An 18,797-nucleotide genomic window follows, 5' to 3' on the forward strand; every position below is an offset into this window, starting at 1 on the left:
TCAGAGTTCTGTTATGGAAGGCATCACAGATTAACACAAGTTCCAGTTTTGGTTCTAGCATTTACTAGGTGTGAGATCTCTTAAGACTGTTTCCTTATGTACAGTGTGCTGATGCCTAGTTTGGAGGTTGTAAGGATTAAGTGAGCAAATAAAGTGCTTTATACAGTCAGCATCTGGTTTGGTAGCCATTCAATAAATGTTTGTTTTTCATAAGCATTAAAAGGGACTATAATTTGTTTTAACGGAGCTGTGCCATTTTATGATTATTATTTTATCAGATAATTCTAACCAAACATTTATACATCAAAGCAGTGACAAGAAGAATTATTTCTGGGTAGCAGGGTTGTTGGTTTTCATTTTAACAGCTATGTTGAAATATAATTCATATGCTGTACGGTTCACCTGTTTAAAGCTTACAATTTAATTGGCTTTTAGTATATTCACATATATGTGCAACCATCACCACAGTCAGTTTTAGAACATTTTTATCATCTCAAAAAGAAAACCCATAACCTTTAGCTATCACCCTCCTAATCCTTTACCTACCCCCAGGCCTAAATAACCCTTCATGTACTTTTCTGTCTTTATAAATTTCTCTATTCTGGATTTTCATATGAATGGAATCATATAATATCTGATCCTTGTGGCTTCAGACGTACTGGCTGCGTGTTTTATTTCTTGGGGTATTTTTTCCTACTCCCTTGTCTCTTTTCTCTCCTTCTGGTTCTCCCATTATGTGTTTCACTAATTCTTATTCCAGTTCGTATCTACTGTTATGAATCCCTCTGTAATTTTTTAATTTCACTTATTGTACTTTTTGACTACAGAATTTCCTTTTTTTTTTTTGTCCACAAAAAGAGTCAAACTCTGTAAAATATTTTAAGAGACTTATTCTGAGCCAAATATGAGTGACATGGCCTGTGACACAGCCCTCAGGAGGTCCTTTGTGCCCAAGGTGATCAGGGGTGCAGCTTGGTTTTATACATTTCAGGGAGACATGAGACTTCAATCAAATACATTTAAGAAATACATTGATTTGGTCCAGAAAGTCAGGACAACTCGAGGGGGGCATCTTCCAGCTTATAGGTAGATTTTAAAATTTTCTGGTTGATGGTTGAGTTTTTCTAAAACCTGGGATCAATAAAAAGGAATGTCTGGATTAAGATAAAGAATTGTGGAGACCAGCGTTCTTATTTATTACAGAGGAAGCCTTCAGGTAGTAGGCTTCAGAGAGAATAGGTTGTAAAACGTTTCTTATCAGACTTAAAGTCTGTGTCCATGTTAATGCTGGAGGGGTATAATGAGCCCTGTCCCCCATCTGTGTTGATGTTAATGAAACGGCTCCATTGTCTGGGGTATATACCCTGGTTCTTGGTCTTGGTGGAGAAAGAATTCAGGACAGGGACACACATGAGCGGTGGGTTTAGGAGAGGAAAGTTTAATAGAAAAAGAAAACAGAGAGAAAAAGCTTCCTCAGGCTAAGAAAGTGGGTCGCCCAAAAGAGGGTCTCTGATTTAGGGTGGAAAGCAATCGGTTTTGTACAGAGGCTTGAGGGGGCAGTGATTGATATGCATAGGGCTCAGGGGATTGGGTTGACCAGGTGTGCTACTTACATAGCCCCCGAAAAGACTGGCCCTCCCACCCTAGCCTTTTTATTATACAAATGAGGCCTGCACCTGGCAGCGGCCATGATGCCTGTACGTGGTTTTACCAGGTGGCTGCCAGGAAACCCTAAAAGTAGTGACAAGGAAAAGAGGGCAGGAGACAAGGAAAAGAGGGAAGGAGACACCATATTGAATGTACCTGGCTTCCAGGTACAGCTGCTGGCATTTACATAGACAAGCTCCTAGTTTGCATATTATGCCTGACTTCTGTGGCTGCTTTCTGTTAGAGAAGAAATGATTTGGGGGCTGCTTTTTATTAAAGGAAAATTCCACCGAGAACTTTCACCCTTTCTAGCTGCCTAAAAATTACTTATTAATAACTCCTATATTATTAATGCTGGAGGGGTATAATGAGGCATCTCTGGCATGTCTGACCCCCATTTGCCATCATGACTTGAACCATTCTTTTGGATTAAATTTTAAGAGTGTCCTGGCTGAGGAGGAAGTCCAATCAGATGGTTGGGGGGGGGGCTTAGAATTTTATTTTTGTTTCATAGTTTCTTTTTTTACAATTCCTGTCTCTTTATTGGTATGCCCTATTTAATGTAACATTGTCATAATACCTCCCTATAGTTTTTTTTTTTTTTTTTTTTTTTTTTGCTTGTTGCCTAGGCTGGAGTGCGATCTCAGCCCACTGCAACCTCCGCCTCCCAGGTTCAAGCGATTCTCCTGTCTCAGCCTCCCGAGTAGCTGGGATTACAGGCGCATGCCACCATGCCAGGCTAATTTTTATATTTTTAGTAAAGACAGGATTTCATCATACTGGTCAGGCTGGTCTCAAACTCCTGACCTCAGGTGATCTGCCTGCCTCGGCCTCCCAAAGTGCTGGGATTACAGGCGTGAGCCACTGCGCCTGGCCGAACCCCTATAGTTCTTTAATCATGTCTTTTTCCATGAACGTATTTATGGAGACATATTTAACATGGACACAGACTTTAAGTCTGATAAGAAACATTTTACAGCCTATTCTCTCTGAAGCCTACTACCTGAAGGCTTCCTCTGAAAATAAGAACTTTGGTCTCCACAAATTTTGAATCTTTTTCTGTTAAATCTAACATCTGGTCCTTCTCACGGGCAGTGTGTGTTTTGTTTGTTTGTTTTGTTTTGTTTTTTTCTCTGTTTTTTGCTGTATGGGTCATACTTTTCTGTTTCTTTGTATGTCTCATAACTTTTTCTTGGAAACCAGACACTTTAGATAGTATATTGTAGCAAACTTAGATACTGGTCTCCCCTTACCCAGAGCTTGATATTTGCTTGTCTGTTTTTAGGTTGACTGCCTGGATTATTTTAGTACAGTACACCCACCCCACTTACCCCCCAACTAGTGTTAACTCTCTTATTGCTTTTAACAGCACCCAGGGGCATAACTTGTTCTACAAACTATTCCAATCAAATTGTGCCTCCTTCAGGAATAGTTTCTTGGGTAAGTGTTTGATATTTGCTCTCACTCCAGGAGGGCTCCTCCCAGCTATCTTATTTCCTGTTTCTCTACTAGGAGCATAGCAGCCTACAGCCTAGGATATGTCTTCCTTAAATCCATGAGGGAAGACATGTGCTTTTCACCACAACCTCCATTGTTCCTGATAGTGCCTTTAGTTTTGAGCTTCTTCACAGACTATTGTAAATGAAATTAATTCCTTTGGGAAGAGATTGGGAGAATCTGTTTCTGACTTGCCTCTCCCTCTCCTTTTCCCCTTAGCAAAATAATCAGAACCAGGTCTCTGGAGCTAGGGGTGAAGACTACTACAGGCTTCTCTCTGGGTGATACCACAACTCTAGGAGCTGAGTGCTAGATTGGGGATGAAGTAGCCTGAGGTCCTCTTGGCTTGCCTTTCCCACTATGGAACCACGTCCTCATGAGCTAGGGCAAGACAGTCAGGGCTCCAGTATTCTCAGTGTTCTGTGCCCAAGGTAGACCCTCCATTCCATGAGTGGGGGCTGGGTCAATGAAGGAAGCCCCCTCCTCTTGACTGAACTTGCCTGGAAGTAACAGGTGACTGGAGGCTAGATGAGAAATGTTCGTATCCTCCTCCTCCCAGGGAGAAAGCCCACCAAATGAGAGCTGTGGGATGAGGGAGCCCTGTGTTCCTGGCAATAGAAGTCTAGCATGGAGTGGCCAGGCGTGGTGGCTCACGCCTGTAATCCCAGCACTTTGGGAGGCCGAGGCGGGCGGATCACGAGGTCAGGAGATCGAGACCATCCTGGCTAACATGGTGAAACCCCGTCTCTACTAAAAAAAAAAAAATACAAAAAATTAGCCGGACGTGTTGGCGGGCGCCTGTAGTCCCACCTACTAAGACTATTTTCGGGGGAAGCCTGAGTGAGAAAATTGACATTTTTGAGTTAATAGGTTAATTAGGAAATAAAGACTAATGGATTTTGAAGAAAGATCATATGATGGAATAGGAAGATAAAAGAAAGTGATAGAGGTAGCCTGCTTCATTGTTTGGATTCTTTATGGGTTGGGCTACTTAAAGACTTGGACTTAAAAGTTCTGAAAATCAAATGTTCTCAGAGAATGTTAATGTGTGGATTCTATTTATTGGCTTGCCGAACATGTTCATGCTTTATCCCACTGTTTAGTATATTCATTTAAAATGGAATACATTGTTCTTATTTTAGATTATTTTTGTGCATAAACACTCTTAGCAAAACCCCCTGAGCATTAATAAACCCAAATTAGACTTTACTCCATATAACATTCAACTCATACTCCTGTGAGAAATTTTTTTATTGAATTTTGACTTTATATTTGACAAGAAAAGCTGGTTCTTAGAGCAGTTGTGATTTAGCTAACTTGGATTATTAAATTCAAAGTTTCTAATGTATATGATGATTATAATTTTTTTTACAAAGTGACAGAGTTATATGTTTTTCAGGAGTCATAAGGACTGTGTGTTAAAAGCACCCAGCTACAACATTATATTGATATAAATTTAGTTACTAGTTTTTTCCCTCTAAAAATTTGATGCCAGTCTGTCTGAATCAAATGACTTCAAATGCAAATTAGCGTTTTAGTTGGGAGAAACTCAGGGGGCTTCCTGCTTTCCATACTAGTTTAGAAACAGGAGAAAAGCACTGAGCATCGCCTGTGTCCCTACTTAACGTTTCCTTAAAATTTTTTTCTTTAATCTTATTTACTGGGGAAACATAAAACAGCATTTAACCCCCTCTATTAGTTTCTTTCAATATAAACTATAGTAGGCTATTGATACTTTCTAAGTGTTTTATTTCAGTTTCAGTGTTAACTGTTTGTAAATCAGTGCAACACATACTCAAATCCTGATAGTGTGTGAAACATCCCGTCAGGTATGTGATGGTGGATGCAGACAATTGTGAGACTAAGTCATATTTGACATTTTAAGGCATAAATGCACAGCAATTTAGAGGACTGCAAGATAGAGAAGAGTGAAAGCAGCACGTATGGCCGAGTGCGAAAGAGGGGAGGATTTGGACAGGCTTTGAGGAATCTGGGAAAACCTCCAGTTGGTATGAAAGGCCTGAAGGCGGGAATATTCATAGTGTCTTCTGGGCATATGAGGTGACTTTCTAGATTGGAATGTTTATATTAAGGGAATATATGATTAGAAAGATTAATTGTGGGCTGGGTGTGGTGGCTCAGGCCTGTAATCCCAGCACTTTGGGAGGCCATGTGGGAGGCCGAGGTGGGCAGATCACTTGAGGTCAGGAGTTCAAGACTGGTCTGGCCAACGTGGCAAAACCCCATCTCTACTAAAAATAACAAAAATCATCCAGGTGTAGTGGTGCATGCCTGTAATCCCGGCCACTTGGGAGGCTGAGGCAAGAGACTAGCTTGAATCAAGGAGGCAGAGGTTGCAGTGAGCCAAGATTGTGCCACTGCACTCCAGCTTGGGCGACAGAGCAAGACTGTGTCTCAAGAAAAAATAAAAATAAAAAAGAAACATTAATTGTGGTGGACCTTAAATGTGAAACCAAGAACTTTTGACCGTGTGTGTGTGTGTGTATCTGTGTGTGTGGTCAGTAAGAAGCCACTAAAACTTTCTGAGCAAGTAGATATCGTGGCTAGTGACAATGTGTAGGGTGAATTGAAACCCATAGGGCTTTAAGCCCAATTTTCTTTCATTTTCTTTTTCTTTAGCTTTAATGGAGGAGTATGAGTTGTGTTTTAAATTAAAAGTTTTTTAAAACCTACAGTTTATAACTCAGCACAAACTTCTCTATAAAAACAACAATATTAGTGATGAACATATGAATGCCTGAATAATTCATAGGTAACTGAGGTGTTATGTAGTTGGACTTTGGAATCAGACTAGCTTGAATTCTGGTTTTGCCATTCACTTTGTAAAATTGAACAAACTTGTTAACCTTCCTAAGCTTCCTTCTTTTCATCTGGAGAGAGGAGCCAATAATATTGCCCTCTTCAGGGTTGTGAGCGTTAAATAAGATAATGCATGTAAAAAGCACTTAGCATACTGCCTGGCAAATAGTAAACATCTCTAATGAGTACCTCTGCTGTGTTAATTGTTGTTGATGTTGCTATTACAGTCATCTTTATCATGTACTAATCACTGTCTATTATAGTCAGCTCTCTGTATTCGTGGGCTCCACATCCATGGGTTCCTCATCCATGGATTCAAACAACTGTGGATTGAAAATATTTTTTAAAAATTTCATCTGCACTGAACATGTACAGACTTTTTTCCTTGTCATTATTCTCTGAACAATATAGTCTTAACAACTATTTACATAGCATTTACATTGTATTCGGTGTTATAAATAATCTAGAGATGATTCAAAACATATGGGAGAATGTGTATAATACAGATACTGGGCCATTTTATATTAGAGACTTGAGCATCCTTGGATTTTGGTATCCTTGGGAAGTACTGGAACCAATCCCCCATGGATACCAAGGGGACTGTATATTATTTCCATGGAACATGCATTCTGAACTTTGATCTTGTACTGTAGGAACACTCTTCCCATCTGGTTCACAAACAGTCTCTCTCCTGCCCCACCTAAATGTCATGGCCTACTTGCTGCCTCTAGATTTTTCTTTTCTTTGTTCTCTCTTGCCTTATCAATGGGGGCATACCAAAAAACCAAGACTTCTGGGTGCCATAGCGAAGGCACCGTTTGCTGCCAGTTATGAGGGAGTGTGGTAAGCTTTGGTTTTGTAGAGCACATGTAGTATTAGGTGTTCATTTTGCTTTGTGTTTTTGTACAGGTGGGTTTTGTTATGCTTTAAACTGTGGTGTTTATTATTCAGACATTTAGACTTATCTTTACTTTTGTCAGGTTTAAGCCGTTTTTTCCATACCAGACCTTGCAAGGATTTGAAGAAGATGAAGAGCATATCCATATACAACAATGGGCACTTACTGAAGGCCGTCTTAAAGTTACATTGTTAGAATGTAGCAGGTATGTTCTTTGTTTAGTCTTTACTAAGTTATGGGAAAAACAGTGCAGTGAAAATATTCCTAAGCAGTATTTGTGTTGTGTGTTCATTTAAATTATATTATTTACCTGTAAATTCTTTATTTGTAAATTTAATATCATAAAAGTAGTCTTTTCTAACTTTAATAAATATAAATCATATTTTAGAAAGTGTTTTAATGGAGGGAGGGGCATTTATTCTGTAGTCATTCTGACACTATTTAGATGCATAATGCTCTGCTGGCTTATTTTTAACTTTTTCTACCTATTGGGGAGCTGTTCCTATGTTAAAGAGAAAATTACTCAATGATACTTGTTAAAGCAGAGTAAGGAAGTCTTTATTCAGGACCATCATGATAAGTATAGCAGCCACTGCAGTGAGGTCTTGAAGAGGGTGAGAGATTGGGCTCAACTCTGAATACAGCATGGGCAGGTGGAAATTTGTAGCCAAGAAGCAATGTGGGATCAGTGGATGGAAACTTACTAAGAGGAAACATCAAGGGTAAAGGGGATTTTGGCTAAACCGACCTAACTGTTTTCTTGCTAAAAACAGTCCAGGGTGATCAGACATCATGGAGGATGGTAAGGACGATCAGATATCAGGGATAGGGGTTTCTTGCTAAACTGACTTCACAGAGTTCTTTGCTAAAACTGGACAAATGGGCCTAGCAGAAGATTCAGAAACCTCAATAAAGTTTGGCCTGGCAAAGAATCTTTGTCACCTAGCAAAACAGTTTTGAGAATTGTTTGTGATAATTGGAAACACTCACGAAAGTTGCAAAACTAGACTTGGAACCACTGTGGCTTTTTAGCGTTTTACTGGAAGCAATCTCAGAAATAATCTTGCCTAGGCTCCTTGTTTTACTTTGCCAGCACCAAAGTGTAAGCTATATTCATATCTTGCTTGAACTACTTACTATACTAGCCTTCATATCTCCTAGTCCTCTGGTCCCCGATGTAACAACCAGCATGATCTTTTCAAAATGCAAATCTAATTGTCAGTCTCCTACTTAAAACTCTTTAACAGCTTCCCTATTACTCTTAGGATGTGGACCCAAATCCTCACCATGACACACAGGTTCCTCTTAGCTCTCCAGCTTCAGTCTCACCATCCTCCACCCAGCCCCTCATTCATAGTGCTTCAGCTACATAGGCCTTCCCAAGGCAAGGTGTTGGCAGACTGTTTCTCTAAGGGGCCAGATAGTACATTTTAGGCTGTGATTCACATGGTCTCTGTTGCAACTATACAACTCTGCCTTGCAGTACACAAGCAGTCACAGATAATGTGTAAATGAACAAATGTGGCTGTGTGCCAGTAAGACTTTGTATATGAATTTCATAATTTTCATATGTTATAAAATATTCTTTTGATACTTTTTAACCATTTAAAAACATAGAAACCATTGGTAGCCCACAGGTTATACAAAACAGGCAGTGGACTGAATTTAGACCATAAGCTGTAGTTTGCCATTCCCTACTTAAATATTTTAAAGCACCAAGCCCATAGTATTGACTAGTTGCTGCTTTCTTGGCCCCCTTCTCTGCTCCATGAAGCCAACCTTTCTTGGTTTGGCTCAAAAGCTACCTTCTTAATGTGTCTCCTTATCATTCCAAGTACAAGTATACTATCCTCCGGCTACATTTCTTTGACACTTGTTTGTACCACTTACTTGGTACATATGACTTTTATTTTTATTTCCAACCCATAATACAATTAAGTACTTGAGCACACAGGTTATATTTTATATCTAATACATTTGTGTCCTTGCTAATGGTTAGGTTAGTTTTGAGTATACTAATAATATACTTAATCTTTTTTGTTGTTGTTAAGTCCAGGGTGACTCAGGATTGTGTATCATTATGTTAGAAAGCCTGGTAGACAAAGAATCCCTTTTTTTTTTTTAAATCAAAAAAAGACTAAATATGTTGTCTATTTTGTAAAAGGAACTACAGTGTACAGTAAAATAGATATAATAGGTACTATGCTAGGTATTTAGAAAATACTAGTTCATTTGCTTTAATGTTGCTGGTGGGGTTAGTTATTGATTATATGTCTGTTAGCTTGTAGCTATTTAACCACTAGCTTTGGTGTCAGCTTTGCTCACCACATTTTTGCTTTACCTGCAGTACTGCTCACTTAAAGCCTTGCTACAGGAATCAAAGACTGCATGTAAGGCATTGAGAAAGTATAGCCAGACATTCTTTAGGTCATGTTAAGTTGAGATAAATGAAAAGAAAAACATTAGAATGTGTGAAGTACCTGTAACCAACTTTATTTTAATAAGGAACTGTGTAATAAATCTCTGAAAGGATAGATGAGAAACCAGTAAGAATTTTTACGGGATATACAGGGAAGGAACTGGGTTGATGATGATGGACAGGGGTCAAGGTGATAGCCCAGCTATTCACTATACACTTGCTTATGTTGTTTTATTTATCACCTTGTCAAAAATTACGGTCCAGTATTTTTAGAGAGTACATAGTTAGGCTGAAGGGAAAAACATGGAAAAATAGTTTTTTTAATGTCTGTTCTTAAGTTATGTAACTGTCGGCTTAGGTTATATAGCCAGCACCTTTCCCCAAGTGATAGATTCATCTTGGGAATAAGTACACTATCTAAAGAGATTTCCTTGCACCGTTTTTACAAATCCAACATGTAAAAGTTACTCAGTGTTGTGGTACTGTGTTATTGTTTACATAGTTTAAGGATTATTTGTGTATGAAGGCGAGAATAAGTCTCAACTCATTCCTGCTTTTTTGTCTTCGTATTAAGTCCTAACATTCTTTCCATTAAAAACTTACATTATTGTTTTTCTTGTAAACTTTTTTCTTAGTATAAAAACAGAAAACTCTGTTCAGGTAGATTTTAAGTTTATAGGATTCAAACTAAAGAGGACATTACTGTAACCTAAGCATTTTTATTTCAATTATTAATCTCATTTTGAATATAAATTCAGCTTGTGTGTTTTATTCTAATTCCTGAAGCAAAAAGAGGCACTAGAGAAAATGAAAGCACAAATAACAGTGCTTTCTTTTTCGAAGAAGGACCAAAAAAATGCGTATTACTTCATATAAAGTGGAATAACATAGACTTTTGAGTTATAGAAAGCACTGAATTCAGTCTAGCCATATGCCCTTATAGAGTGTCACTAGGCAAGTTACACATCTGTAAAATGGGCAAGGGAGCTACCTTGCTGGTAATTGTAATCAGAGATAGGTAACTACCCACAGTGCCTACCACATAGGATGCCTACAGTAGATGTAGCTTCTATTATTATGTCTCAAGATAATCATTGCAGTGTCTGTGAAGAAAAAATGGCATGTTTTTTCTTACATATTTGTTTGTGAGAATTGGAATTTGAATTTTATTAATTTAAAAGGTCTCATATTGTAAAGGGAGGTTCTTTCCTAATTATCTGAAATACTGTTTTGCATTTCCCAAGCAATAGCTTGAGGGTGGAAAGGCAGTATTATGTGTAAAAATTGGTTTTCATATTTCACTTTTGTCAAGTATTTTTTAAAAAGCAGTCATTCTGAACAATTGCATGTCTTTTTGGGTTGATGCAAGCTGATTTTTTTTAACCACAGATGAATGCAATGGCTGTTTGTAGTACTGCTGTTAGGTGAAATTATTTCACATTAGTGTTGCAATCAGATGGTTAAGATGATTATTTTTAAATTTATAATTTATAGTCTATCTTCTGTCTTTAAGGATAGAAGATATTTGAGATATTTTGCAAAGAAAACATGTAACCATGTGTACTTAAGCAGAAGATATATTAGATCAAAAACATGGAAAAGAAATCAATTTTCTGGCAGCTAAGACAACAAAGGAAACTTTATGGGTTAGTTAGATCTTTTTTTTTTTTTTCTTTTTTTTTGAGATGGAGTCTCACTCTGTAGCCCAGGCTGGAGTGCAGTGGCATGATCTTTGCTCACTGCAAGCTCCGCCTCCTGGGTTCACGCCATTCTTCTGCCTCAGCCTCCCAAGTAGCTGGGTCTACAGGCGCCCGCCACCATGCCCAGCTAGGGTGTTTGGTCTCACTGGATTTCAATATTACATCTTTTTTTTTTTTTTAAGTTTTAAATGTTAAATATAACACAAATACAGAAAACCACAGCAGTTGACATTCTATTCTGTTACCAAGAGTCTTCCCTTATTCTTAGTTTATTGTCACCATTGACCCATGAATTTTTATTTTTCTCAATGGTTATAATTCTTTACTGTCCTTAATTATTTTGGTGTCTAAATTGTCTCAGATTTGGCCAGTAGGAACCCCCTCAAGATGGATCCTTTGTGTGATATGACCCCATCTTTTTTTTTTGTCTTTTTTTTGAGACTTCATTACTTTCTGATATAACAAGCTGTTCTGCATTTATCTTCTATCTTCTCTGCCACGGTCCCAGAACAACTATTTTTCCAAAGAGCCCCAATTCTTTTTGTTTTTAGCTGAGACTACAGGCACGTACCACCATGACTAGCTGCCTAGTTCATTTTAGTAAAGGATGGTATTATTAATAGAAACCAAGATCTGAATGTTGGGTGTGTTTATTGCTACTTCATATATTCATAGACCTCTTCAGAGGACACTTAGGAAATATATCTTGTATCAATACTTACACATGCATACACATACGTAATTTAGAAATCATGACTTCACCCAATACAGGTTGAGCAACCTTAATCTGAAAAATTTGAAATCCCAAATGCTTCGGAATCTGGGTGTTTTTCAGTGCTGACATGATGCCACAAGTGGAAAATACACACCTGACACCTTTGCTTTCTGATGGTTCACTGTACACAAATTTTGTTTCATGCAGGAAACAGTATTTTTGTATAAAATTACCTTCAGGCTATAAAGTGTATATGAAACAAATTAATTTTGTGTTTAGACTTGGGTCTCATCTTCAAGATATCTCATTAAATATAAGCAAATATTCCAAAATCTGAAACACTCCTGGTCCTAAGCATTTTGGATAAAGAATGCGCAAACCTGTACCTCCAATTCTAGTTCATCGTTATGGAATTGTTCCTTGCTTTGGTTCTTCCTCCAATTCTTACTTCATGGCTCTCAACAACATCGGCATTTCTATTCATTTGCTCAATCCTATAATAATCTTAATTAGTTTCAGAATGCATTGTCCATAAAAGTACAAAAAACATAATACAAAGAGTTCAGGATTCCTTTGTAATTCTCCCTTACCCTGCCCAAGATTGAGGGAATATGGGGTCAAGTACTGTGTTCTGAAATTATTTATTTTTCCTCTTTGGTGTGATTATGGTGTTCATTTAAAATATAGTTGGGTTTGTTTCAGATTGCTTTCAGATTTAGTCTCCCCCCACTCCTACTTTTCTTCATCCTTACTGATTTTTGCTTTTAAATATGTAGAGTATTAACATGCTTCTGCAAACCCAGAACTATACAAAAAGATATACTGATGGTATATAGGTTATTAAACCATCAGTGGTGTTATATTTTTGCCTTAAACTGTTATCTGTCCTTTAAAGAAATTAAAAGAAGAACAAACTTTGGTAGTGGTGGGTTGTTTTTACATTTACTGTATGTTTACCATTTCTGTTGCCCTTTATTTCTTCTTTTATATCAAAATTGTCATCTGGTATTCCTTCCCTTTACCCTGCAGAACTTCCTTTAGCCCTTCTTGTTATGTAGGTCTGCTGGCAACAAATTATCTCATTTTTTGCTTACCTGGAAATTTATTTTCCTTTCATCTGTTGCTTCAGCACTTTGGCTATGTCAATCCCATATTCTGATGAGAAGTCAGCAACTTATTTTATTCTTCCTCCATATGTAACATGTTGTTTTTCTCTGGCTGCTTTCCAACCTTTTACTTTATGTTTGGCTTTCAGCACTTAGACGATGTCTAAGGGAGCTTTCTTTATGTTTTTTTCCTGCTTCCATTTCAGTTAGCTTCTTGGATATATGAATTAATGTTTACAACCAAATTTGGGAGCTTGGGCTATTTTTTTTCAATTGTTTTGGTCTTTTTTTCCACCTCTCTTATTCTAAATTACATATTATGTTGGGCCATTTCATTTTCCCATAGGTCCCCTGAGGTTTGGTTTGTTTGCTTTTTTATTTGTTTGTTTCTTTAAAGTCTTTTTCTCTGTATACTTTGGATTGAGTAATTCACATGATCTAATTTCAGGTTCACTGAGTCTTCTCCTATCTCCAGTTTTCTGTTGAGCTCATCTAGTGAATTTTTAATCTCATTTATTACACTTTTTGGCTCTAGAATTTCTGTTTTGTATAGTTCTCATTTCTATGTTGCTATTTCCTATTTGTTCATTCATTATGTTTTCCTTTAATTCTTTGAACAAATGTTCTGTCAGTTTTTTGAACTATATATATATATATACACACATATATAATGGCTGCATTGAAGCCTTGATCTGCTAAATCTAACATCTGAGCTCGTTAGGAGTTTTGTTTTGTTTTGTTTTGAGACAGGGTCTTGCTCTGTCACCCAAGCTGGAGTGCAATTACATGATCATGCCTCACCACAGCCTTGACCTCCTGGGCTCAAGCGATCCTCCCACCTTAGCTTCCCAAGTAGCTGGGACCACAGGCATGTGACACCAACACCTGGCTAATTTTTTGTATTTTTAGTAGAGAAAGAGTTTCATCCTGTTGCTTAGACTAGTCATAAACTCCTGGGTTCAAGCAGCCCACCAGCTTCAACCTCCCAAAGTGCTGGGATTACAGGCATGAAGCCCTGTGCCCTGCCTGCAGCTGCAGTTTTTTGATAATTGAAATATTAATCTCAAAGCAGGCCTCTGTCTACATTTGGAAGGTTTTCATTATCTTTAAATGTGATAAAAATTTTGTTTATCCAGTTTTTATAATTACAATCTGTGGAAGAATTTGAGTGACGCTTCACTACTGTTAAAGTATTGGCCACCTCATTTTGTTGTACATGTTGTTGAATTTTGCTTTTGTTTTCCTCATTGCTTTTTGTCCTTTTATGGGGGGTTTTGGGGAGACTCAAAACTCTGTCACCACTCTTGACATCATTCTGGAACCAGAAATACATAGTTTTACATTGATCTTTTAAGGCAAAGAAAATCATTTAATTATGTGATTAAATTCTTTTTTAGTGTTGTCATCTGGTCTTGATTCACGTATTAGGTGAAGCATTTTCAAGGTAGAAGTTTGACAGAAGAGAGAAATAGGGAATCAATCCTTTAAATAGCATTATGTTCATATTTTAAAGTGAAATATTTAGTTCTGTAGGGAAGGCTGTTAATATGAAATTTTGAAATTCATTTACAAGAGGAGCTATTTTAGAAGTTATAACTTCAAAATATTTCCAGTTTGCATTTGTCTATGAATCCCATTTATTTTAGCATTGAGTTTGATTAAATTTGTTTGGTTATTTTGGCTTGAATATAACTTAAAAAAATCCACTTGAAACAAATGAGGCTAAATAATAATATTTGCTTTTTTCCTGAGTAGTTGGTATGTGGATGCTTCTTACATTACCTGCCTTTATTGTAATGTTTTGACATTTTTTTAAGGAGAAGTATCTAGCTAAATCTGAAGATATTTGGGGCATGGCTCTACAAATAATTGTATTATTAGTTGTACTTATTTATGATCTGCAATATGTAGGTACTTTACTGCATGTATCGTTTTCAGCTCTCAGAGCATCTTTACAAGATTAGTGTTATTATATCCATTTTATAGATAAACTGAGATCCACAAGTTACTTGCTCAGTACCACTGGAATTTGAATCTAGTTTTGTCTAACTCCAGAGTTCCTCAGTCTTTCTGTTATCTTATTCTGCCTCCATATCCTTTTTTTTTTTTTTTTTTTTTTTTGAGACAGAGTCCGCTCTGCTGTCCAGCCTGGAGTGCAATGGTGCAATCTCCGCTCACCACAACCTGTGCCTACCAAGTTCAAGTGATTCTCCTGCCTCAACTTCTCAAATAGCTGAGATTACAGGCACCCGCCACCACACCCATCTGATTTTTGTATTTTTAGTAGAGACGGGGGTTTCACCATGTTGGCCTGGCTGGTCTCAAACTCCTGACCTCAAGTGATCTGCCTGCCTTGGCCCCCCAAAGTGCTGGGATTACAGGCATGAGCCACCACGCCTGGCCCATATCCTTTTTTAAAAAAACTTTACAGAGGCCAGGCATGGTGATTCACGCCTGTAATCCCGGCACTTTGGGAGGCCGAGGTGGGTGGATCGCCTGAAGTCGGGAGTTCAAGACCAGCCTGATAAACATGGAGAAACCCTGTTTCTGCTAAAAATACAAAACTTAGCCGGGCGTGGTGGCACATGCCTGTAATCCCAGTTACTCGGGAGGCTGAGGCAGGATAATCACTTGAACCCAGAAGGCGGAGGTTGCGGTGAGTCAAGATGGCGCCATTGCACTCCAGCCTGGGCAACAAGAGCAGAACTCAGCCTCAAAAAAAAAAAAAAAAAAAAAAAAACCTTACAGAATAAAAATTATTTTTTGTTCTGAAAACTTTTATATTATGTTAGAAGTGTAGGTTTTGGAAAATTTTAACATTTTTTAGGGCAAGGCATTATTTTTAAAATAAATTACCTTTTCAGAAAGATCAAGGGATGCAGAAATGTGTATAATAATGAAGTATTTTTTAGCTGAAGGCTGAAGTTCTGTTGTTTTTTTTTTTTTCTTGGAGGGAGCGATAAGAGAAAATTAGCTCAAGCATAAGACATTTAAATTTGTATGAAGGAAAAGTTACACTCAAAATGAATGCTTTTGAAAACCAGAAGGAATTACTTGGAATTGTTGCTGAATATTATTCCTCAAAGTCTTTAAAGCTGTGTAATTCTGTGTAAATTTAGACATAACTCTACCAGATGAAACAAGTTCCTATAAAGATTTTGAGACTATGTTTGCATTTATTAATTACCTAACATCCTATATGCAGTTAAATAAAAGTTGAGTGATGTTTTCCGTTAGTTTTTATACATTTCTCTCAGATATAAAGAATCTTCCATATAATTAGGTTGCTTTTGACTAGATGCAGACTTTTCAAAAGATTCCAAATTTGGAATTTCTCCCTCCTGTGTTTATGTAGGTTCTCTTTTCTTCCCCATATCCTTTTCCCTAAGGTTGTGATGCTGGAAAATAGCCTTGTTTCTTTTGTAATTGTATACCTCCACTACTGTTTCATATTACAAAATATAGCTCTTTAATTCTTCTGATGTCTGAATTGTAAAAGAACGTAAGAAAACTAAGTAGGAACACAGCTGACATAATACCAGTGCTCTTTTTCATACTCCAAAATGTTTTAAATGCTGTATTGGTATGCTACACACTCATACAATACCTTCAGCAAAAATGAACTGTGGTCAGAAAATAATAATTTGAAAGAGGATTGTGTCTTTGATAATCAGTGCTTTTAATGTATTTTATTCACGGGTAGCATTTATGATTTTAACCAAAAGACAACTGCCTTTATTTTCTCTTTCTTTCAAAATTTTTTCAACCCATTTGTCTCAACTTACATAGTCCAGATTTTTCATTTATTAGCTGTGTAATGTCTGGCATGTTACTCAACCTCTCTGTGTTCAGTTTTCTAATGTGTAAATTAGGGGTAATACTATTACCTATTTCCTTGAGTAATTGTGAAAATTAAATAATAAATGTAAAGCTCTTAGAATTGTCCTTACAGTAAATGTTAGCTGCTTCAACTATTACTGCTACTACCACACTACCACCAGTCATTCCAACATCAATAGTGAATGCATTTTGTCTAAGTACTACGATGAACACAAAAAATGTGGAGCTCCGTGTCTGCCCTCTAGAAACTTAACATGTAGTTGGGGCTAACAGACAAAAACAAATGCATAAATAAGTCAACTATATGAGGCTGTCTAATTTGAACTGAGGCTTAAGTGATAGGTAGTATAGAAACTTAGTGCAAGGAAAAAGTATTTTTGAATTGAGACTACCATGGAAAACTTCATGGATAAGATTCAGGAAACTAGATGGATTATAGATTTTAGGTAATTGGAAAAAGAGCCATAAGATAAAAGAGAATTAGAATTGTATTTTCCAGGTCTTGTCTGAATGAAGTGTAGATGTCTCAGGGCCAAATTTGCTGGCAAAAGAAGTTACAATGGTGATCCTTTAATCAGAGAAAAGTTAATGAAGGTGATACTAAGAAAAGTCTGCATATTTATGGAGTAGATTGAATATATATAGAGATTGAAGTCCCAGAGACAAATTTAAGAGGTGTTGTGGGTTAAAGGTGAGGAGGTAAATGCCTCATAGATATGTGTTAATAGGAACAGGAAGGAAGGGACACATGGGATAACTAGGACAGGGTTTAGTGAGTGACTGAATATATGGATGAGTTAATAGGCAGGGGAGGCAAAGGAACTCTAAGGATCTGAGTGTAAGAGAGTTATGTATCCATTGACATTGATCTGCTCAGCAAGTAGTGATTATTTTCTGCATGTTGTAGGATAGAAAGAACAAGACACAGTTACCTTCCAGGACTGGATGGGAAATAGAGGTACTCATTTCAAAGGCAGATGAATTTGATTTTACGTATCTTAAGTAGTAAGGCATGGTTAGATTTCCCTGTAGGAGTGTTCTGCAAACTCTTGGGGTTTTAGAGGTAGCAGGGGGAAAATGAGGACTGAAGATTAGATTTGGAAGTCATGAAAATTGAGGAAAATTGAGTTCTGCATAAGGATGTTTCTGAGGGGGGTTGGGAATATAGAGAGGAGGTGAGCATGTATAAAAGGTCAACTAAGCCTGATTCTTTTAACAACAGGTGAAGTGGTATTTGACCCCCTTCAGGTGCGGGGTTTTCCTTTCAAATTAAGTTTAGTCACCAAAGGAAAAAAAACAAAACAAAACAGATTTTTCCCTCCCTCCCTTCCTTCCTTCCCTTCCTCCCTCCTTCCTTTCTTGAGACAGGGTCTCATTTTGTCACCAAGACTGGAATGCAGTGTCTTGGTCTTGCCTCACTGCAACCTCCACCCGCCAGGCTCAAGCAATCCTCCCACCTCAGCCTCCCGAGTAGCTAGGACTACAGGCATACACCACCATGCCCAACTCCTTTTTGTATTTTTTGTAGAGACGGAGTTTTGCCATGTTGCCCAGGCTCGTCTTGAATTCCTGGCCTCAAGGTATTCACCTACTTTGGCCTCCCGAAGTGCTGGGATTACAGGCATGAGCCACCACCCCCCATCATTTTGTACTTTTTTTTGTAGAAATGACTTTCTTATAGCAGGAGCATTGGGAATTACTTTCCTTTTCTCATTGGTTTGATCTTTAATCCATTTATACCTAGTGTTCCATTATTGGAACTCTAAGCTTGTGGGAGTTATTTATATCCTACTGCTCAACGTCATCGCCAAGGTCTGATTTTTCATAAAAAAATTTTTCAACCTTCGGTATAAATGGGTTAATCATGTAAACTATCTTAACATGTTTCTAGGTGGTGTTTGTATTTATGCTTACTGGAAGGTTTCAACATACCTTTGCCTTTAAAAGAATACTTTGAACTTGGTAAGAAATTTCACAGAGGTAATAGCTCTTTCAGGAGATAGAGGTCAATTTAGAGGAGATAAAAGGCAATTTCTTTTGCTTTTTTGTTTAGTAGTACTGACTTCCCTTTGGAAGTAGTAATAGTAGAAATTTATTTATACTCATTTCTTGCGTATTTAACACATGTTGATTGTTTATATTTATGCAAAATATT

The 18,797-nt window shown here is 37.5% G+C and overlaps 1 protein-coding gene across 2 annotated transcripts in view; it reads left to right on the top strand.

Annotated features, from left to right (window-relative positions):
- PDZD8 (PDZ domain containing 8) overlaps nt 1-18,797 on the top strand; it is a 100,832-nt gene that overhangs the window by 28,116 nt on the left and 53,919 nt on the right. Inside the window, exon 2 of one of the 2 annotated variants that reach the window (XM_032176730.2) lies at nt 6,945-7,067. The exons of the other annotated variant lie outside the window; for it this stretch is intronic. Coding sequence (XP_032032621.1) covers nt 6,945-7,067 — 123 coding nt within the window. The remainder of the gene's footprint in view (nt 1-6,944; nt 7,068-18,797) is intronic. 2 annotated transcript variants of the gene reach the window in all.

The sequence above is a fragment of the Hylobates moloch genome, unplaced genomic scaffold, assembly GCF_009828535.3.
Source record: "Hylobates moloch isolate HMO894 unplaced genomic scaffold, HMol_V3 SCAFFOLD_3, whole genome shotgun sequence".
In the NCBI taxonomy this organism is placed as follows: domain Eukaryota; kingdom Metazoa; phylum Chordata; class Mammalia; order Primates; family Hylobatidae; genus Hylobates; species Hylobates moloch.